This window comes from Streptopelia decaocto (genome assembly GCF_964273445.1).
Source record: "Streptopelia decaocto genome assembly, chromosome: 1".
Classification (NCBI taxonomy): domain Eukaryota; kingdom Metazoa; phylum Chordata; class Aves; order Columbiformes; family Columbidae; genus Streptopelia; species Streptopelia decaocto.
In genome coordinates this window covers 188,475,015-188,500,192 of record NC_138663.1, presented here as the reverse complement: position 1 = coordinate 188,500,192, position 25,178 = coordinate 188,475,015, and the positions used below count along the sequence as shown (strand labels likewise).

Below are 25,178 nucleotides of genomic sequence, written 5' to 3'. Positions count from 1 at the left end.
CACCCAAAATTAGAGGTACCATCAGTGGCTGTTTGGAAGTTTCCTGCTATGAGGAAGTTCTGACTTGTGCTGGGACGTTTGGCGGGTATACTATGTAATCTTGTCTCTAAAACATAGATAAGGGTTTGTAACAAAACTGAAAAGGAAATAAGTTTATAGGATTCCAGTAATGGAAAACAGCTTGTTTAGGGATGGTGCCTGGAAACTAAGGTGAAGAGCAGAAGCAAATACTGCTCCAGTTACTCTTTGTGGCTGCTGGTGCCTGTAGGCCGTGCTTGCAGGCCGCAGCCTGCCTTCTGACTTGCACAGCAGTATTTCTTGTCTCGGTGGTACCTGAGCCCATGCCCCATTGAGAGCGGTGCAGGTTTCAAATTCGCTGATAGGACAGGAGACTTCTAGCAGAGCACTTCGAGCTCTGGATAAATCAAATTTGTTCCTGGCTGGTTGATGCCTCCAGAGACTGTTCAGCAAGGGAGAAACTCAGAGGTGAACAGGAGAGTCGTAAGAGGATGTGTCAGTTGACAGCTCCAAAGCAAAGTCAAGGGAAGGATAACAGTATTATGCATCTTGAAAGCATAATTCCAATGTTAACTAATTAATCTTCTGCAAAACACCTAGTGAGTAGTTATTGTTTGTTGTTTATAGATAAGTCACAAACCCCCTACAATCTATTTAACCACTCTTATGAATTCACTGAACAAGCTTAGGGTGGGAGCTGGGCGATATGTGAATCTATCATGTATCTATTAAAATATTTTAATTTTATTCTATTAAATTACATTAAATGGACTTCTATTAAAATATTTTATACAATCGTACCCAAACTGTCTGATATCCTTTCTCCAAAAATACAGACATATGCTTCATGTCTATGCTCCCATCTTCCATTCTGACACAGTTTACAATGTAAACATGTATTCCCTGTGCATTATTTACAGTTCTACTGCTTCTGCTTGTTTTGCTTTTCATCACTAGGTGGCAATATCTTAACAGTCAGTTCAAAACACAAGGCAAAACAAAATGGTGCAGCAAAACTAGTGGGACGTAAACTAAGAACGATTTTTGTTGCTTCATTTATAGCTTATCACATTAAATTAGGTTTGCTTAGAGAAATCTTATTTTGTGCAGTGCTTTCTGTCACTCTCTAGCTTTAATTTGGACCCCAGCAAGATGTTTATTTTGCCTTGTTAAATCATAGGACATTACAGCTACACAGAGTTCAGTTGATTTAGATAAAGATTTTGATTTTCTTTTTAACTGAGGACATTAGTAAAGCATGTGTACAAGCTGCTTTGTTAATGTTTGGCTTCAATTGTTTTGTGTTACACAAGCTGTAATAAGAAAAGCAAAAGAACCTTGTAAATATTTTAATATAAGCAAAGAAGTGTATAAACTCAAAAAACCTCAAGTTGAAGAAAACAAACTCACTACACATAAATACTGTGGGTTTTTTTCTGCTTAAATGTCAAAATATTATTTCTTTTTTATTGCTGGGTTACATGTGGACTTGTTGCTTCACAGATAATACAATGACACGTCATTTTTTCCATTGTTTCTTTTTTTTTTCCTCCTGAAACCAAAGAGAGTAAGTTACACACCTAACAGAGGTGTCTAGGAGAAAGCCTCCAACTGCTTCAGAAGGCTGTGGATCTAATGTAGGTCTTATGTCATATCTGCCAGTCTCTGTGAATAGCTCACATACCTTAACATATCTATAATCAAAATAGACACCGACATTTAGGTACCTGAATTCCATTCGACTATGACCAGTATTGATCTGAAAGTTAGCACAGTCTTTTAAGAGTAGAGCATAAAGATGTTCCAAGTGGTTTTATTAAATACGAGAATGTGAATTCGTGAATGCAATGCATTATATCCCAGGATGTGATAATATAATTGATCCTTTTTATTTTCATCTGTTAGGTATGTTCTGCACTGGAATCAAATTGATCTGGCAATGATCCTTTGTAGGGTTGCTCTATTTTGCCCAAAAAGACTAGATCATATCAAAACCACAGAGAACCCAATACGCAGCCCTTGCTTACCCCATGGGAAAAACTCCAGGCAGCCAAACATTTATACAAACTGTACCAGTGTAAATCCAGGCTGATTCCATGGCAATCAGAAATATGGGTGTAATTCAGCATACAGCACTATCTGGCTAAAAGGAGATTTTATCCAAATTAAGGAGGAAAAGCTATATGACTTGGTGAATCCATAGAAAATCAAAAGCCATGTTAAACCTTCTAGCAGTTCAATAAAGCTGCTTTTGGCTTTGGGATCTGTGTCCATGTCACTGCCTGGAAGCTGCAGAGAGGTGGGCAGGAGCAGAATGATTGACACCTAGCAAAGGTAGATGCAAGGTATTAAGCACAAGCTGGGCAAATAAAATGTTGTGTTTTGCTTAAGTTTTTTGCTAGATTAGGGCCGAAGTGCTCCTGTCTTGCAGGCTGCCACTGTAGGAGAGACTAGGTCATAAAGGCTTATTGCTGCAGACCAAGGAGAGGCTCTGTACTGTTAGCAGATATTTGTGCACTTACAAATACAATCACTATGGTTTATTGATGGAGTTTGAATAAGACGCCTTAGAGATCAAAAATATAACCACCTGCTACATAAGAGACTCGTTCTGTTAGTAACAACTATAGAACACACTGTTTCACTTACTGGTTTCTGCAACTAGAAGACAATCAGTGTAGGATAGAAATTATGTGTACAAAATCTGAATATATAGATTATGCTCGCTTTCTTACTGGTGTCATCCCTTAGAGACCTTCAGCTACTCTTTGCATTTAGCCTCAGATTCTGAAGAGTTCAGATTGCAAAATTTAAAATAGGTCCTTTCATGCCAAGCTAAAACGAGCCTTGGAAGACTGTGCAAGGACTGTGCTATATTCATATCTCCAGGTGCTTTTTTAACGATTCCTGCAAGCATTGCTCAGAGCGTAGAGGACTAAACTGCCTGTATGACTGTTAGAAATAGTAGTTGCCAAAAATGTAAACAAAATGGGTACCAATGCTACTAAATATTAAAAATCTAAATAAAGTACCAGATTTACGAAAGTAGTTACCCTAAGTATCATGTGTAGACAGTGAAGAGAAATAGGCTGCTTTGGAAAATAATTGTGCTCTAAACTGGAACTCTGGGGAACTCTTGAGTCATGCTGAAGGCACTGACCTCCCAGCGCAGGCATCCAGCCTGAATGCCTCAAGCTAGAGACTGTGAATACCTCCAGCGGCATGTGGTTTTGTTATTCTTTTTCAGAGTGAAAGTCTTCAAAGTCTATTTTTCAGATGTTTTGCAATGAAAATAGCCGTTCATGGAGAGTGCTGCTCACGAGGGTGCTTCTGACCATGCTGATGAACAGCTTCTCCCAACCTGTTTTTTCCAAAGCTAGGGCATGGAAACTCCACCGATGTTGTTCAGCCAGAGAGGGTATAAGCTGGGTACCCAAGGCTGCTGCATATGTGCTACCTCTGGTCTGAGAAAGCAGACGAGAGAGCAGAAGGTGCACTGCATGTCACGAATGTGGAGTTTGAGTTACATACAGACATTTATAATCAAAACAATGCTTCTGTTGTAATGGTAATCAGCAGGTGCTTCATCATGGTAAACCTATGAAAAGCTTTACATTATGGATCTATGATTTCTTATGGTGAAAAAGACATTACATTGTTATTAACTTATCATCAACTCCTATGTAGTAATATCATAAAAAGAAGCCCACTGTATTTGTTAGTACGTAAGACTCTAATATCCATCATCAGGAAGTGTACTTACACTGACAGATTTTGTATGCTTACGCCTGTCTCTCTTTCACAACCTGGAGTACATCATTGAATTCTAAATATCATAAAGTCAACAAGAACTACAGTGGAAGCTGTGTAACTTCAGAACTTCTTAGTCTTGTCAGCCTCCCTAAAATAAGTTCAGAGCATTAGATTATAATGTTGGTACTTCTGCTATTTCAGTGTGTTACACCTGTTTTAGGAGTGTTTCCAGTATGTCAGCAAAACTATGATATTACCTGGAATATGTATGTCCTTTTTGAGCAGATTTATACTGGCAAATATTTAAATGAGGTTTAGCATTTAACAGGTTTTTTAATATTTTATTATTATACAGTGATAGGAATTTGTAACATTTTAATTGGTTATACTTTTAATTTTAAGGAAGCTGTCAGAGCAAAAGTTAAATTTGGAGACATTTATCTTCTGGGTCGTACTTTCTAAAGCAGAACTGATAATGGGGGAGTGTCAAACCTGAGGTAAATTTTAACAATAGTGTTGAATTCTGTGCTACAAATGCCTATATTAAAGTAGTGGGGAAGTTTTTCCTCTTGTAGCTCATTACACTTCTCCATGGACTGAAAGCAGTTCCTTGGGCTGTACGTCTCCTTAGTACAATTGTGATATCAGGAAGCATAATGTAAATGTTGTACTCTGTATGAACTCTTTCATATGGTGCCAAAAGTTCACAGTCTGAGAGTGGTGGCATTTTTCTTTAATATGCTTTGTTTTAAGACATCCATGAAGTTGTTCAATATTTTAGTGCAACAGCATATTGTCAGTGGAAATGCACAAAAGGGAAACGTGTTCTTCAGAAAGAATAAGGAAAGGTGAAAGCAGTGAGATTCTGCATTGTATATTAACATTGTGATGCAGTGTCGAAGACTTCTGCACATGAAATGGAATTACTTTTGCTCCAGATGACTCTGAAGAAAGTAAGTGAAAAAGGTGCTAGGGGGTTTGCCACTCCTAGACAGAAGGCTGAATGTAGCTGGAGCCTTTTTGACTTTAGTCCACAGGGAAGTGTGAATAGCATTGGGTGATACTTAAATATCCCAGACACAAACTCTGCTAACAGTAGTCAAATCCAGACATCCTTGGATGCAATAGCCCATTTATTTCTTTGCCAAACGATCACAAAGCCAAGAAGATACTGTGCTGGTTAAGACTTGATAACTGGTGAAGGCTGAGAAGGACGAGTGACAGGAACATCATTGGATCATGTTTGTACAAGCTGATTCAGGATAAGCATGGCTAGCCTTGCAGTTTTGCAAAGAAAATCTTATCTTAAACCTTGACAATGAGAAATATAAGGAACTGGTTAGTGAGAGTGAAGAAATCAGATACTCACCTACGGGGGATGCCTGAAATTTCTTTGACTTGAAAGCACCAAAACCAACCAACCAATAAAACCTTGAACTTTTCATTCTGGGAGGGAAACGTGAGACCCTCAGGAGCATCCTGGGGGTCACACCTGTCACCCGTCTCACCTGGTGTCCTCCTCCTGGAGGCAGCAGCAGACGACGGTGACTGGGAAGAGCGCACTGGGGCACAGCCCGTGTCTGCAGCCTGTCCCTCCCATACTCCCCAGCAATGCGGTGGCAGCGTTAGGGATGTTGGAGGGTTTACTTCCCTGCCTGCTCCTTTTAGCATCCTTTATAGACCTACATTTGTGTTTATTATCAGCATTTTGAAGCTGCTAATGCTGTCTGCCTCCATGACCTCCAGTAGCAATGAATTCCAGAAGCTCACAACTTCCTGAAGAGAGAAACACTTTATTTGTTTTAAACTGATCTCCCAGTCTTTCACTGAATGCTCCACCATTCTCATGGAAAAGGGCTGCAGAGGCACTGGAAGAGGCCCCATTGCACTGAGAGCCAAGACACTTGTGGCTTGGAGGTCAGAGGGTGTCAAGTTTAATGTGAGCACTATCAAGAGCTCAGCTGAGTAAGAATATGTGAAGGAATTAAAAGCAAATGGTTAAATGTCCTTGGTTCTTTACAATTTTGAAACAAGAACATCGGTTTTAATGGGTCCAGTATCCAGTGAGGATGAGAGATAGAGTGAGAATAAGATATGACCACTAAGTGAGTGCCTTGCCTTTATTTTCCACAGGATGGGGCCTTGTAGAGGAACAGATGTAAAAGGAATAATACAAAAAAAATCAATTATGAGGTGAAAAAAAGCTCAAAGATCTTCAAATTCACATTACAAAAACCAGATAACTTTCCATTCATAATACTGGAAGAATGGGCACACAAAGTTGCAGCTCAAATAATAATTTTTTTGTTGAATCTATCAAAAGAGATTCTGCTTTATAAATATAAACCACAGAATTTAGGGGGGAAAAATTACGGGTATCTACAGAGAGGCTGCTTGACCTCAGCCACACTCAAGGCTTTGAAAAAAAATTTGGCTGGAGATTATAGTTAATTGAAAATTGGATAAAATCCAATACAGATTTAGGAAAGCCAAGTATTTGCAAATTAACCTTATATTTTTATTTTCAACAAGAGAATTGTGATAAAATTCATACAGCAGTCTTCTTCAGAAAAGCATTTGATTTAGCACCCCAGGGGAAATTATTACTTAAATCCTTAAACATAAGAATTAATGCAGCATTTGTGAGGATGAATAAGGACTTCCAAACCTACCTGGCATTGTCTCTGCTGAAAAATCAATTCATGGGATGGTAGGAAGTCATCAGTCCTGAGTCTTGGGACTTGCCATATTTATTTTAACATATTAAATTTAATTGTAAAAAGTTGGCATGTGCTGGTTAAAATGGGATGGTATAATGAGGAGGCATTGTCAGTGGAGGGGACAGAAACTGGGGAGGGGGTGTCTGAGAAAAGAAATTGGATGCCCAGAGTGACAGCAATGCGATGGTATTTATCAGTACAGGGAGGAGAAGCTGGTCAGATCGCTTTGATAGCTGGTAGGGTCAAACCTGAGATACTCTGAACTTTTCTGATAGTTCATGTTCACCAAAGGATGTAAACTGGTTTTGAGTAAACGTCATTTAGGAATTGAAAGAAGGTTTATAAAGTGAGTTTCTGCAGCAGCTTTCCATTAGTGAGGACACAAACCCTTATCTCTAGATGAGGTATGTTTACAGAAGAAATTGAGCATATTTTCGGTGAGAACCACAGGAGTTTGGTCTCAATGACCCTTGAGTTCCTCAGTTTCCAATCCAAACATCAAATGTTCTGCATACTGAAACTAAAAATAACGTGCAACTATAATTGCTGACAAAGTTCTTGGAAGAATCAGCAGCAGACGAGCTCTAATTTGGCTCAGATACTGTAATTATGAGATGCTGCAGGAAATTTATTCCACTAAGTGAGAAAAGAAGTAGTTATTCCATGGAATTAATATATGGAAGGATGATACCAAGACTATAGAAAACAAAAAATATTTGGGAAACTGATTCTTCTTATTTTTCTTCATTACCGTTAAAATATGCATAGTGATATCCTGTAATTATTTGAAATAAAACCTCAGGAATATGGAAATTGTAGCTAGCAGTGAAGTATTTTGTAGAAAATACGGAGAGATTAACAAGCAGTGAATTGCTTCTGCCTCATCTTCTCATGTGAATTCAGTTCCTTTTTTTAAAAAAAACAAAACAAAACATTATTATTCAAGATAAAAATGACATAAAACTGAGAATTTTCTGTGGCTTTTTCAGGGGTGAATACCAAGCAGTGAGCTCTCTAGTTTATTTGCCATTATGAATCCAGCTTGCTGTCTCTCATCTTTGTTAAGGGAGAAAGGAAAAAAAAAAGAAAGCCAAGAAAAAACAATGACAACACGTTTTTGTGTGGCAGGGACAGCAAAGCAACAGCAGCCGCTCTGCACGCCGTGTTTCCAGCGCTCGGGAAGCGCTTCTCTTGTGCAACTGGGCTGAGGGAGAGCCTTTCTTTTTTTTTCCCTTTTTTCCCAGCGTCACTGCGATCAGCTCCATGGGTGCAGCTTGTTTTACCGCAGCGTGATGCAGCGTGTCCAGTCCGGCCAGCGCTGCTGGGCAGACCATGGGCATTAAAGCCTGTTGGTTTTGTTGTTTGGTTGTTTTTGCTTTTTCCTAAAGCCAAACGGTACATGTGAAATCCCTCCAGCTGCAGAAGAGGCGGTTTCAGTGGGGCTTCGAGTCGATTCTCGGTTTCCAAGAGGAGGTGCATACGCTCGGGCTGTCAGCTTCTGGTGGAAAGAAATCTCCAGGCAGGCAGACGGCACGGCACTGAAAGCACAGCTCAGACACCCTTTGGGAAGATACTGTGCTCATGGAACAAGTGCTGTGGTGCTGCGTGTGCCTTGACCGACCAGGAGAAATTTGCCCAGTTGTGGAATGGAATAAATGAAAACACATACTGAGGGGCTAAGGGAATAAAATACTCCTCAGATAGAATTAAGTACCAGCCCTGGAGGAAGAGCAAAGGACAAAAATCTCATGGTGTGTTTTTGTTGTTGTTGTTGAGCGCCTTTTTTTTTTTTAATGAGCTTACCTACCATGAACGGAAGAAGTGGATCTGCAGAGACTTCATTTCCTCCTCTGACCCCTCGTTTACATCACTAACTGGTGACAGTCACATCTACATACATAGTACCTGCCACTTCAGCTGCTCAGAATTATAGAAGCCTCTTTGTATGCAGCAGACATGGCTAGCCAGCAGGATTCAGGCTTCTTTGAAATCAGTATCAAATATTTACTGAAATCCTGGAGCAATAGTGAGTAGCAGAAGAGTAATCTTTTCATATTACGTGTTGCTTGGTAAATAGCTAGGATAACCTAAAGGATGAAATCTTGTGTTTCTGTATGTTTGTGTTATGTAAACCAAATAATTTTTGCTTTCGTCAGCTCTAAAAATCAGAATGTCAGAGATTTAAATAGGTTTCATTAACTGCAAAGGCTGTAATGAGATTATACTAGATTTTGCTTGATTGAATTCTGAAGTTAGGCTGTTTTCTGGCTCTCTCTAATAGTACATTGCAGGGAGTACATTCCAAACAGCATTTCCTGCCTACATGTTTATTTGATTTGTTCAGGATTTATCTAAATATTTTTGAAAATGCTGCTTAATCACAAGGGTGTGGCATTGCTCAGAAGCTGGGGCTTATTAATTGTGCACCGAGGACAAAAATATAATGATTATACTTCAGGTCTGAAAGTCTTTCTTGTAATGTGATGAAAAGCAAAACATCAGTTGCTTATAGCTGCACTTCCCACCGTCTGTGCTTAATTTCAGAATCTTATGCAATCTTTCCATCTAGAAAGAATCTGCCTGTTTATCTAATCCAGACTGGGTTTTGCAAAATGTAAACAAATGACATTTTAGGCTGCCTTGGTCTTTTCAGTATTGCTGTTCCTGATTTCCATTGCTGTTTAAATCAATCATTCTCTGGATTTTTAGCAGTATTATGTAATAAAGATTTCTGAATAAAATTTAGTGCTTGCAAATATATTCAGATTAGGGACAGCCATGGAATAACTCTGGCAGAAATTTGCTTTTTAATTTAAAATACATTAACAGTATCTTTCTTTTCTATAGAAGCTTATATTAACAGTGCTAGATCTCCATAATTAACTGTTTTTAAAAGATAGAACACCATGTCTCCGGAAAAATCCAACTTGGCTACATATGCAGTAAGGTTCTGATCATCCCACTATCTATAATTTAATAACTTCTGCATAAAAGACAGTATTCTGTAGTAGAAAAAAAAATTTCAAAATCTACTTAATACAAGGCATGTATCTGAATACCTGCAAAGAAATAAAAGTAACATTATATTAGATGTGTGACATGCAAGGCTTGTCTTCATTAAATGATATCCATAGAAACTGTATTTTTCCAGGTCATTTGTAACCTCAGTAACACTGTAGTGCTTGTTTGAATCTGTTTTTCTACCACAAGTGTGAAGTCACTAGGGAATAATACTATTACCTAAACAGCATTGCTTGTCTGCCCCCGTTTCTAAAATATTTAGTGCATATTCATTCAAATCACTGATCCTGCAAGAACCGGAAGAGAATTTAGTTACTTTTTTGAACTAATGTTAATCAAATACTGAGAACATAAGTGTGTATTATGACAACACATATTTCATAACAAGCTAGTCACAGTTTATGACAGAAGAAAAACAAGTCACTTCATGGTGCAGAAATCAAATCAGTTCTGGCATTGTTTCTGTAACAGGCTACTGTAACTTTAAGGCTAAGTAAAGCTAGCACTTAAGAATATTAAAATTACTATACTGTGGAATTAAATATAACTTTTTTTTTTCTTTTTCTTCTACATCCGAGTATATTGAAGGTATTTCAAAACAGCAAAGATGTTTCTAGTCTGAAATCAGAAGTCCTTAAATGACATTCTGTTTTAGAGAAATGGAAATAGTATGTGAGTAATTGTTTTTTCTGACATTTGTTTAGCTGATAAACACGCTTTTTGCTGACTTTGAATAAACACTAAGAGGAAATAAAATAAATTAATCCGGGTTGCCTTAAACTTCTTGCCAATTGTATTTTTTTTGCTTTCAGTCTAGAAGGCTGTGTTCATAAATCCGTACATGTCCTTTCTAGCTGAAAAACTAACAATTTGATAAGAAGGCAGTAGGGAGTTTGAAAGACCCAGGGCTTTCCTCAGCTCTGCTGGGCGATGGGTGGAGCAGAGGAAAACACTTTCCTTGCTTGAGAAAGTGCTGGGAAGCCTGGACATGCACACACGGGAGCGTGTTTGTCAGAGAAGAGGTGCTGTGTCTGCATACCCAAGAGCACAGTAAGCTATAAGTCATGCCGTGGCACTTACCCAGTAGAAAAAGGTCTAGTTTAGGTCCTACAGTATATATTTTGCTCAAATGGTAATAGTGTAGAGGTGCTGTCCATGTGTGTTTCTCTAAATTGGCACTTTAAAACAGTAGCTGTAAATAGCATTTCTCCTTCCCAGGCTTTATAATCCCACCAAACCCAGTCCTTTTGATTGATTGTGGTTTGGCTTACACATTTTCTAATACGTTGCCAACTGCACCCCTTGCCCATGCCATACCATACAATATACTCAATTATTCTACCTGGGGTGACATTTTTTTCTGATTTTGCTGTTGAATGTTTTTAACAAACAAGCATTCTTGACATGCTGGGCAGGGTTTCATTTCAGTTCAGTGTCACACAGAACTTGCAGAGGTGTTCACTGGCCTGCCACTTGGGTTTTCATGTTCATCAGCCAGCTAAGGAGGCAGATAATTCATGGGCACAGGGAGCCAGTACGTTTTAGGTACCTGTTAGCTATTGTAACGGTCGGTGACATGTTCTCAGTGAGTATGCACTCTTGTTCCTTGTGACCTCATTAATGTTCATAAATACGTAAAGGGTGAGTGTAATCAGGATGGAGCCAGGCTCTTCTCGGTGACAACCAATGGTAGGACAAGGGGTAATGGGTTCAAACTGAAACACAAGAGGTTCCACTTAAATATGAGAAGAAATTTCTTCTCAGTAAGGGTAACAGAACACTGGAACAGGCTGCCCAGGGAGGTTGTGGAGTCTCCTACTCTGGAGACATTCAAAACCCACCTGGACACATTCCCGTGTAACCTCATCTGGGTGTTCCTGCTCCGACAGGAGGATTGGACTAGATGATCTTTCGAGGTCCTTTCCAATCTCTGACATTCTGATTCTAGGGGACAAAAAAGCCGAGTCACAGTCTGGCCTTCGAATCATCCCACCACAGTCAGAGACCTCAAAATACTCCTTCGTGCAGCTCTCAAAACAGACTTTTGCTCTGCACATGTCAATAAGATACTGTGCACGCCATGTACTTCTGGAAAATATTCCTGTAATGTGTTAATGTGATGGAATCAGAATTGGGATTCTCTGGTTGGAAAATATGAATATTTTTCTTTTTCCCTTTAAACAGATCTCATTTGTGTTCTGATGTTTTCTTAAATATTCAAGGATTTTTGATCAAGAGCAGCAAACTCTGCATTAGTCAACAACTGCATTAATCATTTGCGTTACTTCTAAAATTACTGCTAAATGGCCATGCTTACTCAAGGTAGAGTAGTGCTTACTTGGCCTACTGAGGTCAATAAGATGATGAGAACAGAACAGGGCATTTTTCAAATTAATAGTTTCAAAACCAAAATCCGAACAGAAGTTTAAAAATCAAGCTAGAAGAAGCTGGAGTACTGTCAGTATAAACTGCAGGGATTTGTATAATAAATTCTGTTTTGTGCAGTTTTTAGATCAGATCAGCAATTAAGTTTAGCGGAGGAAAGGATTCTGTAGAAGAATCCAAACAGCACAGGTAGGTGGCTCACTTGTGCTCTCACAAGTCAACTCTATGTGGGCTGGTAGAAACTGCATTTCATTGTCTCCCAGTTACTGGAGATAGATTTTAATGTGCTTTTTTGTGTAATTAAATGAGAGGGCACATTTTGCATAGTGAACATTTTAATTTTATTTCCCAGTTCTCATAGAACAGAGTTATCTTCAGGCCTTATTTTAAGGATTACAACACTTGTTTATCACCTTTAAATGACAAGATGCTTGTTTTCTGTGGATTTGCATTTAATTCAGACTCAGAATAAGGCCTTTTTTGGTGTTAGGACATTGGGTCTCGTTCCCATGGCCCATACTTCCCTGTATTCTTCCACAGAGCCACCATCGACATCAAAATCCTCACATCATCATCCTCTTCACCTTTGTGCTGTACAGAGCACATTGCGCAATCCTCCTACTACACATCCTGTGCTCCTGCATGCCCCATCCCTGTAGCAGTGGCTGGCAAAAGCCACTCACTGTTTACTAGTGGTAGTAACATTGGTGAAAGTTTAATCCCGGGGACACAGAGTCACTCACATCGGTTGCTGCTTGTGTGGCTCGAATCCAGCAGCATCCCAGCGCCATCCCAGCGGGACCTCTGGCTCCTCCGCCGCTTGCTCATCACGTATAGAGCTTATGCAGCGCTGGCGTCCAAACAAGTTATGTTGTCAGAAAAGCATCAGGCGTAAGAGAAACTTCTTGTGAAGCCTGAGGGGTTGCTGGCTGCCATGTGGTCCCTCATTAAATAGACATAATAGATTTAGCAATAAAATTCAATGTTTTTACAGAGACTATTTGTGAAGTCCTGTGTCATGAGCAAGAGAAAGGGAAGGCTGTACGCAGTTTCTTAGGTAAAAGTCTGCGTTTTGTGTAAGTTCTGTGGTGCATAATATTGATATTCTAGTAAGTTTTTTTTTTGTACAGGAAGATGGTAACAGACGTTTTGTAGGGTGTCACTTACCTGGAGGCAAACATAGGCCTGCTTAAAGCTGAAAATGCTAAGCACACTGTGCTACCAGCCGTTGTGGTTGTAGCGGGTTACGAAGTGAAGGAAAGAGGCTCCTTGGTGTTTCTCAGTGACCACTTAAATGTGTTCCCTGAAAAGAGTCTGTCCTTCCCCGCCAACCCTCTTGCTCTGGCATTCCTACCCATGTGGACTCAGAGTCTGGTGATTCAAGACGCTGAAGTGCTGCAGGCTCACCCTGCAGGGAAGGACCCGCGCTCCTCTGCAGTGAGCGGGTGGCCTGCAGCTGGGACAGGGACAGGCTGTGGGAAGCGGGAAAGCAGGCTGGCAGGGCCGGGGAAACTGCAGCCTGGGCTGGGGCCATGCCTGGACCTTCTCTTGCTTGTGAGGGAGGTCTGAGCCCAGGGCCAGCTGCAGAGAGCTGGGCGCCGCCGCGGCCTCTGCCTGCAGGGAGCCCGGGGAGCCAGGCTGGCGTCTGCGCGGGCCTTGGCATGTCACCCTGCCTGGGACAAAGGGTGCTGTTAATTCAAACTGTCTTGCTATGTAAAGGCAATTGATTATCCATTGAACCTGAAATTAGGGTGCTTAGTGTATTCTTAAGCTTCAAGTAATCTGTGATTGCCAGCAGAAAAGTCACTTGCTTAATAGTGGCGACTGCTGTGTCCCAGGACAACCTTCTTTTTGTTTGTCTGCAGATCTGATCTTCCTCTCCACAGACCTGTAGGGAAAGATATTAAACCAGAGTGTTTATGCTGTACTCTGGGTGGTACCCATTTTAGAATGTGCTGTTTCACATGGTTCTTCTTAGAAGGGAAAATGGAAGTTTTATGACTTTGGGGACCTGAGAGCTCTTAAAAGAGGGGTTTTGATTATTTTGATGTTTGCTACTTTCTTCAGCACCTTCCAGAATTGTTTCTGCCATATTGGGAGGAAAAAAGCAGGAGAGAATCCAAAATACTGTGTTGTAAAATTCAGTTTATTTACAGAATGAGTTTGCTTGCCATGAAGAAATGTAAATAGTTTGAGTGCAGTTCTAATGCATAAATTTTTGTGGCAAAACTTCGGTCCTTATCTCAAAATATAAAATAGTCTGGAAACTAGGCATAGATAATTACTGGTACATATTCCATAAAGGTTCTAATAATTTTACTTGTGGTAAAACTAAAACTATTCTCTTGTACTATTATTATCCACTTTGAGTGATTGATTTAGGATATCTGATCTTGTAGAACAAATTACCAGCAGTTTGTTTTTTTCCAATATAGCTAGTTACTATTCAAAGAGATCAGGGAAAGAACTAACAGTTCTTGTATGTTCTCTATGTGTATAAAATACCACTGAAGAAGCTGTAGGCATATATATATATATATACACACGAATAAAATAAGTGATAATATACAGGTTACCTTAGGTGCATAAAGAGTACAAACGTGTCCACGTTTAAGAAAGGAGCCAAAATGCTACTTAACATTCCTTTTGTGTTTCTGTTATTTTTGATGCCCTCGTTTCATTAATAGTTTAAACTCTCTTCTCTATATTGACCTAGTGGACAGTAGGAAGCAATCACTGCACTTCAGAATTCTGACTGCATGTGCTTGTCCAGCTTTATTTTCTGTGTTCATTCCTGGGTTTCTAAGCGACTGGTCAGTGCTCGGACACTGGCTGTGAGTTGGCAGCCCGAGAGACGGAGTTCCCGTGGGTGTTGACCCCAGGATGGGCAGGTCTGGCATTGCAGGAGCTGTGCCTGGGAGGGACAGTCCCACCACAGCCTCTTGTCCCTGTGCTCCTACCCCTTCTCTCCCACCCTAACTCCCCGTACAGTTAATATCCTTCCAGTTAAACTTTCTAAAATGGTGTAGATGGTCTGGTCAACATAAGGAAGAGGGCAAGGATACGTGACTAAGAGTGGGAGGCAGTTTTGGGTGACTCCTACTATTAGACTGATAGAGCTATATAGCAAATCATATTTACTTTCTTAATAGTGAGTCCTTTACCTGTGCCTGCTTCTAAATATCAGAGCTAATTCATTCTCCAGGCCAATCTAGCTTTTGCATCCCTCTCTACTTCAGAGCATCAGCAGTGAAGTTGTTGTTTCTGTTGTTGTTGCCGTGATAAATTTGGACTGCAGAATAATTTCACAGAGGTAGGTAGTCGAAGTATTTGTGAGTTGGTGATTTTTCTTTCACTGCAGTTACCTAAAATAGATTTGAATCAATTGTCCCTAGAAAAGAAAATCCCTTCTCTTTTAATATTCTTTCTTCTGAATCATCCAATCCTTTCTCTGTTGCTTCAGCTAAAAGAAATACTAAACATAGTGATCAAACTTCATAGCAGCTCTTTCAGCCACATATTGTAAGTTCCTGTATTGTTTATATTTTTAATAATGTAATAGAATATGTTCAATAGCAAAGTGGGACAAGGCATCTGCCAACCAACTCATTGGAACTAAGAGTGACAGTGGAGGGACATTATGACCCATAGTTCAGTTAGGTAGCAGTGATATGGGGTGGAAAGCAAAGGCAGAGGGGCAAAGGGAACAAGAAAGACCTCAGAAACTGTAAAGCAGGGTAAGGAGTCACCCACCTTAAGTGTGTGTATACAAATAGACACACTCTGGAAAATGAGCAGGAGGAAGTCAAGTGCTGCATGCAGTCACAAGTCTACAACATCATTGGAGTGGCAGAGTTGGTTGTTAACGGCTCGCACTGTTGGAGTACTGTGATACACGCTCTTTGGGAAGGATCTGCAGGGTAGATGGGTGGAGCTGGTGTTATTGTGAAGGGGCTCCTTGTGTATGGAGCTCTTCTGTGGGATGGGTGGGTGGCAGTGCTTGAGAGTTTGTGGGTCAGGGACACAAGAGAGGACTTTAAGGGTTGCATGATGGCCACCTGATCAGGGTGAGGAAGCAGACGAAGCCTTCTTTAAAGAACTTGAAGAAGCTGATGAATTGCTGATGTTAGTTCACATGGGAGACTTGAACCTCCTGCTGTCTGCTGGATGTGCAATGTAGCAGGACCCAAGCAGCCAAGATTTCTTTAGGGTGTTGAGAATAAATTATTGATACACGATAGACCAGCTAGGGGTGAAGTGCAGCTGGATTTGCTATCCACTAACAAGGAAGAACTGTTTGAAGCTCAAGTTCCTGAGAAGAGCGAGGAAAGAGGGTGGCAGAGTACAGACCCTGCGCTTTAGGAGAGCAGATTTCAGTTTTTCAGATTTCAGAAACTCTTATGTGGGGTGCCATGATGGGCAGCTCTGAAAGGCAAAGGAACTCAGGAAAGCTGGTGGGTCTTTAAGGTCAGCATCTTCCCAGTGCCAGAGTGGGACACCCCCATACTCAGGGAAACAAGCAGACATAAAAGAAGACCGGCTTGGCTTATCAAGGACCTCATGGCTGGGCTCCAGTACAAAAAAGGCAGCATTTTGGAGGTGGAAGCGGGGGTTGGCTACAAAGGAGGAATTTATAAACATTGCCCGGGCATGCAGGGATGGTGCTTGGAAATCTGAAGCTCAGCTGGAGATGGAAAGTGCAAAGGATATCAAGGGCAGCAAGAAGAGTTTCTCTTGCTTCATTAGTGGTAAAAGTCTGAACAAGGGAAAGGTCACCAGCAAGGTCTGTCCGGGCTCCATCTGCCAGGGGGTGCCCCTTGATACAGCACTTCTGACAAGGGGGAAAGGTAGAACATGTGCCAGTCTGGAGTTCGGAAGCACAGACTCTATTCCTCACAGGAACTACTGAGAAGCTAGGCAATTCCATATATATTTATGATCTTTCATATATTTCAAATTATAGTCACATTGAAAACAGAGGGATAGGAAAGGTTTTCAATTCACAGCATACAGCAGAGCTTGCTAAAACAAGTGGCTGAAGGAAAACACACCTGAGAAACACTGACTGCCTAGTTTGCTCTCAGCCAAGTAGCAGGAGTTTCACTGGGTTGTCAGATGCAGCTTGCTTCCTCCTCTGTGTGAAATACAGAGGCCACCAGTATAGAGAGACCACCAACAGTATTGATGTTTGTGCATAAATATCCACCATAAATAGCCACCTGAGAGATTCAGCTCTGTCACATCCTAGAAGGGAGATTCTGAGGTGCTTTTCAGGCCGCTGGTTTGAAGAGAAATCTGAGTGTTGTTTTGTAAATACTGTGGGATCGCTGTAGTGACACATATCACATGTCTCCAGGGGAATGTGTTGCTGATGAAGAGCTTAATTAGGTTGTTGGAGCCCTAGCAGAGAAGTTTCACAACCAAAAAAAACTGAGACCCTTTTGAGAGACATGCTATACAATATTTATCCTGAATACTTTCTATGAGTTCAGAAATTTGCTGTCATTGAATGTACCGCTACTGTGGTTTTCACTAGTCTGTGAGGGAGTCATGATTTGTGTATGGCTGAAATGTGAAGATGTTGGATTGGCATTAGACAAGGATCGATCAAAAGAATGTAACAGCTCTTTATTATTATTATTGTTGTTCTTGATTTTATTTGTAATTGTGAAGTTGCAGATGGTTTTAATTTTATTTTGAAAGGCATGACTTTGAAGGACTCATTTATATTCCCTTGGATTCTTAAGTAACCAGTAGTACCTGGCTCAGCACAGAAATCTGCCAAAGGTATTGTTTTGCAGTTCTCCTATAATTAAGTGATCATTATACTAACATTTTTTCCAAATCTCAAGCTATTTAGCTCCTCTCTTTAACTTTGCAGCGTCTCTCAACTTGTATGTGAAGTAAATTCAACTTTGAAGGATGTATATTTATAAATTTGTTTTGATATTGATTCCCCTTAGCAACTTTTGTTGACCAAAATATACACAATTAACTTTCTTTTAGCCACAATTCTGATTGTTATTTATGTCTTTAAAGGTCTGAATCAGTTTGCTTTTATAGTGAAAAGGATACCTGTATGGAGTTCTAGCTGAAGTTCTTCCTTGAGAAGTTTGTAGAGTGGGTTACTGCATATACTCACAGTAACATACTGTTGTTTGCTTTCAGTATCAGGTTTATTCCGTGCATATTACAGTATCACATGTTGAAAGTAGTCTAAGCTACCTGACAACAGGTTTTGCATTTATTCCCTTGTAACCAGGATTCTTTTTAGTCAGCTTTCCAATGGAAGCAAAGCTTATCTAGTCTGCCTGCTTGTTTTGAACTTGTTTAACAAATTGTCTAAGAATGAGAAAATGCAAACCCGCTGTTGTTTGTTTGTGTTACAAGTTCTCCTGCAGAGGATCTTGGGGGTGGGTGGGGGAGAGACACCTCACAGCCAGCTGCCTCGGGACAGAGACTGCACAGAGAAAGTGAGGACGGAGAGAAAAGTGGATTTTAAAAGCCCAGGAAGGAGAATCAGGTGGAATGGAAAGAGAAGAGGCAGAGGAGTCATTGTAGGGGAGGAACCAGAAAGAGGGGAACTGACACCTCCCAGACAGTGGGAGTGGAAATGGAGTGGCTGGGAGGAGACAGGGCCAAGGGGAGACTGGACAGGGTGGGTGAAGAGGTGGGGACATGAGGAGGGGTGGGATGGAGGTGAGAGGACTGGTAGGACGAGGTGAGCAATGTTTGGCTGGACAGGGGGAACAGTGTACTGGAGTCTGGAATTGGAAGGGGGAGCCGCAAGCGGGGAAGATGCAGCCATGAGGAGACACCAGATTGTAGAGATGAAGTAAGAAGAGAGCAGGTGGGGAGATGGGGGAGGTGAGAGACAGAGAAATCCCCTCCCAAGCACAGAATGCAGTACAGAAGTCCTGATTTCCATCCCACATCCTTGCTTTACAGCAAATCCCACCAGCAAACGGTGTGCGTTGCTTTGCTTTTTGCTTAGGCCAGGTGACAGAAAGTGTTAAATGTTATCAGGTGAGGAGAGCAGCAAGTGGCTTGTGTGTGCTGTTAAGGTAACTGGGTCAACAGTTGGTTTGTTTGGCATCAGATTAATCATACGTCCACCGTATTACCTCGCTTGTCATTGTCACTTCGGAAAGCCTGAGTCCAGTGAGGTAATGCAGCATGCAGTGGACAGCACACAGAAGTACAAAGAAATACTCTTGCTAGATTATTAGCCTGTTTATTATTACTTGTAATGCAGTAGCAGATAACTTCATAGTGCATTTCTTCTCCTATACGGCAGGTAGCTTATAAGCTAATAGTAAAAGCTGGTCTGTCCCAGGATTTCCCAGGAGAGCATGTCAGACAGATCTGGGGGCTTCTAACAGTGTTCTCAGGTGAATCAAGAACGTGTGTTTGGGTATTAGTGAATATTTGAGTGTCACTCAGCATGCTTTCAAGCATAATAGCTTTATGAGCAATGTGTTAAAAACTGACATGAAACTCTGTAAATAGACTATCTTTGCTGATGGTTTGTTGTCACGTGAGATGGAGCTGAACAGTTGGGTACTGCTGGGATGGACTCTAGGCTTTATTTTATTTTATATCTCTGTTAGGGATTTGGAAGAAGGTAAATAGCATGTTAATGGCATTTGTGATAATCCTTACATTAGAGTAAGTATCAGCAAAGGAATAGGAGGGAAAAAAAAAATAATCAAATGAAATTAGGAGTTATTTAGAGTAAAAATCTGAAAATGTACCCACCATGGGAATCTGTACATGTTTTCAAGACAGAATTTATTTTTGAAACGTGTAAAACAAGACTGAGGACATTTCTAACCTGCAGTGCAAGGGCCAGCTCTCCCCGGAAGGTGAGGTGGAGGCTTCGCTGTCTTCTGCAGGGCAGCGAGGGAAGGTCCGTGTGCCTGCGGAGCGGCACCCAGGCCGGTTCCCAGCTCTGCTGTGCCCAAAGCGCGAGACCCGGAGGTCTGACCATCACAGCACAGCTGCTGAGAATGGCAGTTACATGCTAGGGGTTTTTAGTTTCTTTGGGGACAAATGGTAATCCTTCAGGGAGTAAAATGGAAGATTCACATTATTGGCAAGTTAGAGATTTGTTTAAATGTATTACGTGTTCATAATACTAATAGATATTTAGAATGGTTTTCTGCCTAATATTAATACTATCCTGGTGGACAACAGGATGACCATGAGCCAGCACTGTGCCCTTGTGGCCAGGAAGGCCAATGGCATCCTGGGGTGTATTAGAAGGGGGGTGGTTAGTAGATCGAGAGAGGTCCTCCTTCCCCTCTACTCCGCCCTGGTGAGACCACATCTGGAATATTGTGTCCAGTTCTGGGCCCCTCAGTTCAAGAAGGACAGGGAACTGCTGGAGAGAGTCCAGTGTAGGGCAACAAAGATGATTAAGGGAGTGGAGCATCTCCCTTATGAAGAAAGGCTGAGGGAGCTGGGTCTCTTTAGTTTGGAGGAGACTGAGGGGTGACCTTATTAATGTTTATAAATATATAAAGGGTGAGTGCCATGAGGATGGAGCCAGGCTCTTCTCGGTGGCAAACAATGATAGGACAAGGGGTAATGGGATCAAGCTGGAACACAAGAGGTTCCACTTAAATTTGAGAAAAAACTTCTTCTCAGTGAGGGTGACAGAACACTGGAACAGGCTGCCCAGGGAAGTTGTGGAGTCTCCTTCTCTGGAGACATTCAAAACCCGCCTGGACATGTTCCTGTGCGACCTCACCTAGGTGTTCCTGCTCCAGCAGGGGGATTGGACTAGATGATCTTTTGAGGTCCCTTCCAATCCCAAACATACTGTGATACTGTGATAGTTCACCATAAGTTCTCGTATTACTTTATGCAGTCATTTTCATGTTACAAAAAGGAATCTATTCCAGCAGAGTAATAAGTTTCTACAAAGTTGCTGCCACAGATTTTAATCAAGTATTTTTCTCAGTTAAGTACAAAGGGGTGTATAATACTAGTCAGATCCTCTTGTACAGCCAGCGTATATCCTGAAAATTTACATACCAAATTTCAACCTTACTGGTAAATTCTCCTAAGGCCTGCCCTGATTGAGATGACATGCATTTTAGAGATTACATTTATATTGTGGTATTATCCTCAGGGCATGACTTTTCATTATAAAGTTTTCATTTTTATAATATTAAATCCAGAAATGACATTTCAAGTTGATATAGTTTACATTTGTTATTTTTGGCATGTTTACAATTTACCTACTTTATAGAAGCAGAGTTTGAAACATTTGGCTGGAAGGTTTAAATAGATACATTGTTGTTAAATATTTGTATGTGTAAGTATGTATCACAAATTATATCTTGCTAATTAATACAGAAAATTATCTTCAGTCATTAAATTTCTTACGACACAAATGATCAGTGTGATCAATGACCGTCTCTTTCAATGAGAAATTATTTAGCATGGCTCAGGCTCAGGCAGAAAACAGGTAGAAATATCTGAAGGATCTAATGTGGAGGCATTAGTGAAGTGTATCTAACACACAGTGACAAGGACAAAAGTTAATTTACCGATGTAGGTACTCCCTTGCCCAAATACCTTTATTGTTTAATGTTACTTTTTATTATAACTTAATCTATCACAGTTTTTAGTGCTTGTCACTCATTGATTGAGTGGCAACTACTGAGCTAGATCCATGGTTGCTGTTGCATTTCATCTCATTCAATGCACACTGAATTCTTTCTTCAAATTTGACAAACCTTGAACAAGCAGAACATGGGCCGAAAAATGGGAGTGCTCTCCAAGAAGGTGGGAGATGAGAGTTCAGAACCCTGAGGTTTAATTAAGCATCTAACCCAAAGCTATCACGTTCTGGGTGAGTACTCCAGCCATTACGCTGTTACTTAAGAAGTGGTTACAGGCAAGTGGAGAAGGAGAGGAGCTGCTTCTCTGCTCTGCTTTGCACATCTGAAGTGGCCCAACACTGCCAGGTCCATGTGGGGATGTGTCTCAGGAGGTGTTGGGCCCAGGGTGGCTGTTGGGATCCAGTTCTGAGCTGCTGCTGGACTCACTGGGAACCTGATCATTTGGGTTGGTTTTCTGGTTTGTGTCCCACAGGCCAGGTTTAAACACCCAACATCTCAACTGAGTTGAGCCCTGAGTAAAAGCATCTTGGAAATACCAAGTCCACACAATGACAATGGACAGCTGAGAGCGTACCAAAAATTTCAGTGCTTCTTTCTGTGTATGTATGGAAAGAAATGTAAATGCTGATGTTTAAGTTCTTTAGTTTATTAGCAGCCTCATGTACCCTTTCAGGTACTTGATGTTCGTGCTTTATATAGTTTTGTACGTGCTTTCTTGCTGACAAAGCCGTTTATTATCCTTGGGTTGCCATGGAGTACTGATCACACGGATGTGGGAATAATAACCCATTATGCTAATATAGCTTGTCATTGTGTCTGACGCGAAGTGATGCCCCATAACAACAGCCGATGTTTGTAACTAATACAATTTATGGTAAGATCACAGTTTATGGAACAGCATTGCCAAACATTGCCTACCCTCTTTATCTTTTTGATTCCACACCTATTTGTAAAACCATTTATGCATTTTTCAGGTTGGTATTGTTCTGCTTTCTGCAGCAGGAATCAGCATTTTTAAACACAACAATTCCAGCCTATTTGCTTAATGCTGGAAATGTGTCTGTCTTCTGAGCACTCCTGCCCCTTGGAGCCTCAGCTCCAGCTTATAAAGTTCCCTTTGGATCAGGACAATTTACTAGATCTGGTGAACTTCCTAGGTGCCACAAGAGGAGAAGGAAGAAAATTATGGTCAATAGGTGGAATACATAATTCTGTAACACAAACAGCATTACCACAGCCTTTATTATACACTCAAGTATGGAACTGAATGTTACTTCAGATTGTGCTACTGTACAAATAAGAGGCCTTGAATCTTTATATTGATTCAGCTTTGTTCTGTAGCAGATGACCTGGCATTTGTTGGTGATCTGTAACACACACTAAGATGTGGTTTTAGCCTTTTCCCAGTTCTCAGGACAGTCTCTCCTCATGTGCACATGAGCATGCTTTCAATAATGGCATTTCTGCCATGGTTCTTCTGTGCTCCTCAGACATCTACTCAGACAGTGGAATATGGCTTCCCTGAGCACATCACCACACCTTCCGAGAGCTTCTCTTGTCTAGATGAGCATTCTCTTAAGGCTGACCACTGCTTTGTATGGTTATCAATTTTACTTAGAAGATATATTTATAAATTATTCTGGCAATGTACTTTTTCTTTAAAATATTCCCTGAAAATTGAATCATCTCAAATTTGCCCCCACTTTCATGTTCCCCTGTGGCGTATTCTACAAAACAGCCCTTACAGTCAGCTTCTGTTTTGGCAAATCGTGTTTAACAAGCAAACCATCATGTCAGAAAATGATTACATATATCACAAAGATACTCTGATCACACACTTTATATTTATACCTGGATGTGAAAAGAGAAATCAAGATAGACATTCAGACTTCTGCTTCTTGATGTTACCAGGATTAGAGATAGAAGAATCCTTCGCAGGACATCTGTATCCTACTTTTACCAATGAAATATTGTTCTCAGCAATATGCTTTCTACTAATGTATTCAATGAGTCATAAATTATACAACCAGAAGAAGCATTGTGTCATCCAATCTGTTCTCCTCATAGAGCCGGCTTTATGGCTTCTCTGAATTAATTTCTGTTTGAGCACATCTTAAAAAAAAAAAATCTTATTTTAAAATTTCCAGTAATAGGAGAATCAACACCAGCCTTAATAGCATTCTGGCGATTACTAGCCTTCCCTTTGTGTTTAACTTCTTTAATGCATTTGCCTAGTTTAAAATTCCAGACACTGGATGTTACCAAAACAAGAGCTGTCTGATAGCAAATTTCTCTTCCTCATATTCATGTGTAACAGGCATAGAAGTCATCTCACCTAACTGTCAGTGTTTATTTTACATCTGACATAGTCACGCCTGCCTTTCCTGGTAGCCAGTGGAGAGAAATACACATTTTCAGGGTCCAGTTCAGATGAGCTGCTTTAGACATGTTTGTTAGGAGGCGATGAATCACACCTTGGGAGTGCCCCAGTGCTTGTGATGTCTGAAAAGGCATTTTGGGCTGAGGGGCTGCGTGTAAATATGTTTTGCAAATAGCTGCCATTGTAGGTGCAATAGGTGCAAATTCCTGTCATTAGAAGATATGATTAAATGCCTGTGTAGCTTTCTCAGGATCAGACTAAACTAAGCTTTAAGGCAAGTTTTCCAGTTATTGGTTGTAGCTGCCTTTCTTGAATGTTCGCTAGTTCTTCATCATCTTTCTCAAGCTGCAGACACCAGAACAGGCCTGAGCATCCAGCGGCGTTTGCAGGGACACTGGCAGTGAAGCAGTACAACTTTCCTGCTTTTGCTTTTGTTTATCCTGCTTGAAAAGCCTCTCCATAGCTCTTCAGGTCACAAGAATAGCAGCCTGTTTTCGACACATTAGTCATCCTGGTCTCAGGCCTTTTTTTCATAATCGGCGCTTCCCCGGAATAGAAAGCCTTATTCTGTCTGTGCGGTGTGCATTCTTTGTCTCTGGCCATGCAGTTCTCCATAGGTTAGAATTAATGTCTTATATATTCCCTGCCTGCATTTAGTTTTTAAAACGCTGTTCAAAGGAAAAGGACCTTTTTACTATTTTTTCTATCACTCTTAATTTGTATCTTGCCTGTAAACTTCATAGAAATGTTTCTGTTTTTCTTTTGTGTCATTAGCAGCAAGGGTAAACAGTACAAGACCAAGAACTGGTCTCTATACCTCCACCAGAATTGCATTCATTAGGGTGTTTTTCTCCCAAGATCCATGTCGAGAAGTATATATTACACAGTTTTTAATCTGTTTTGGTTCTGAACGTTGATTTTGTTGTTTCCATTTTACAGTTTGGTAATATACCAATCCAATTGCCAAACACAAATAGACTACACTTTTAGCTTTGTTAACCAAATATATAATCTCATAGAAAGATACAGTAAGTTTTTAAAAAAATACTTTCCATAAACCTATGGATATGGCATTGTATTATTGTACTTTGGTTCCTTATTCATGAAATGCAGCCATTCCAGGATGAATATCAGGCCAACTATGTTGTGCTTGCCTAGATTGTCCTTGCTGACACTTTAAAAAAAAACTGATACAACATTAATTTTGTCTCAGCCCTCAGGAACACTGAATTTCCCTGGGAGTATCCCATAAAATGAATAATTTTTATT

General features: G+C 40.6%; 1 protein-coding gene across 7 annotated transcripts in view; it reads left to right on the top strand.

Annotated features, from left to right (window-relative positions):
• FRY (FRY microtubule binding protein) overlaps nucleotides 1–25,178 on the top strand; it is a 233,346-nt gene that overhangs the window by 63,539 nt on the left and 144,629 nt on the right. For 3 of the 7 annotated variants that reach the window (XM_082054460.1, XM_082054458.1, XM_082054465.1), the window contains exon 1: nucleotides 7,631–8,517. The exons of the other annotated variants lie outside the window; for them this stretch is intronic. In XM_082054460.1, the coding sequence (XP_081910586.1) occupies nucleotides 8,448–8,517 (70 nt within the window). In that variant the 5' untranslated portion in view covers nucleotides 7,631–8,447. Of the gene's footprint in view, nucleotides 1–7,630; nucleotides 8,518–25,178 lie in introns of those variants that run through there. 7 annotated transcript variants of the gene reach the window in all.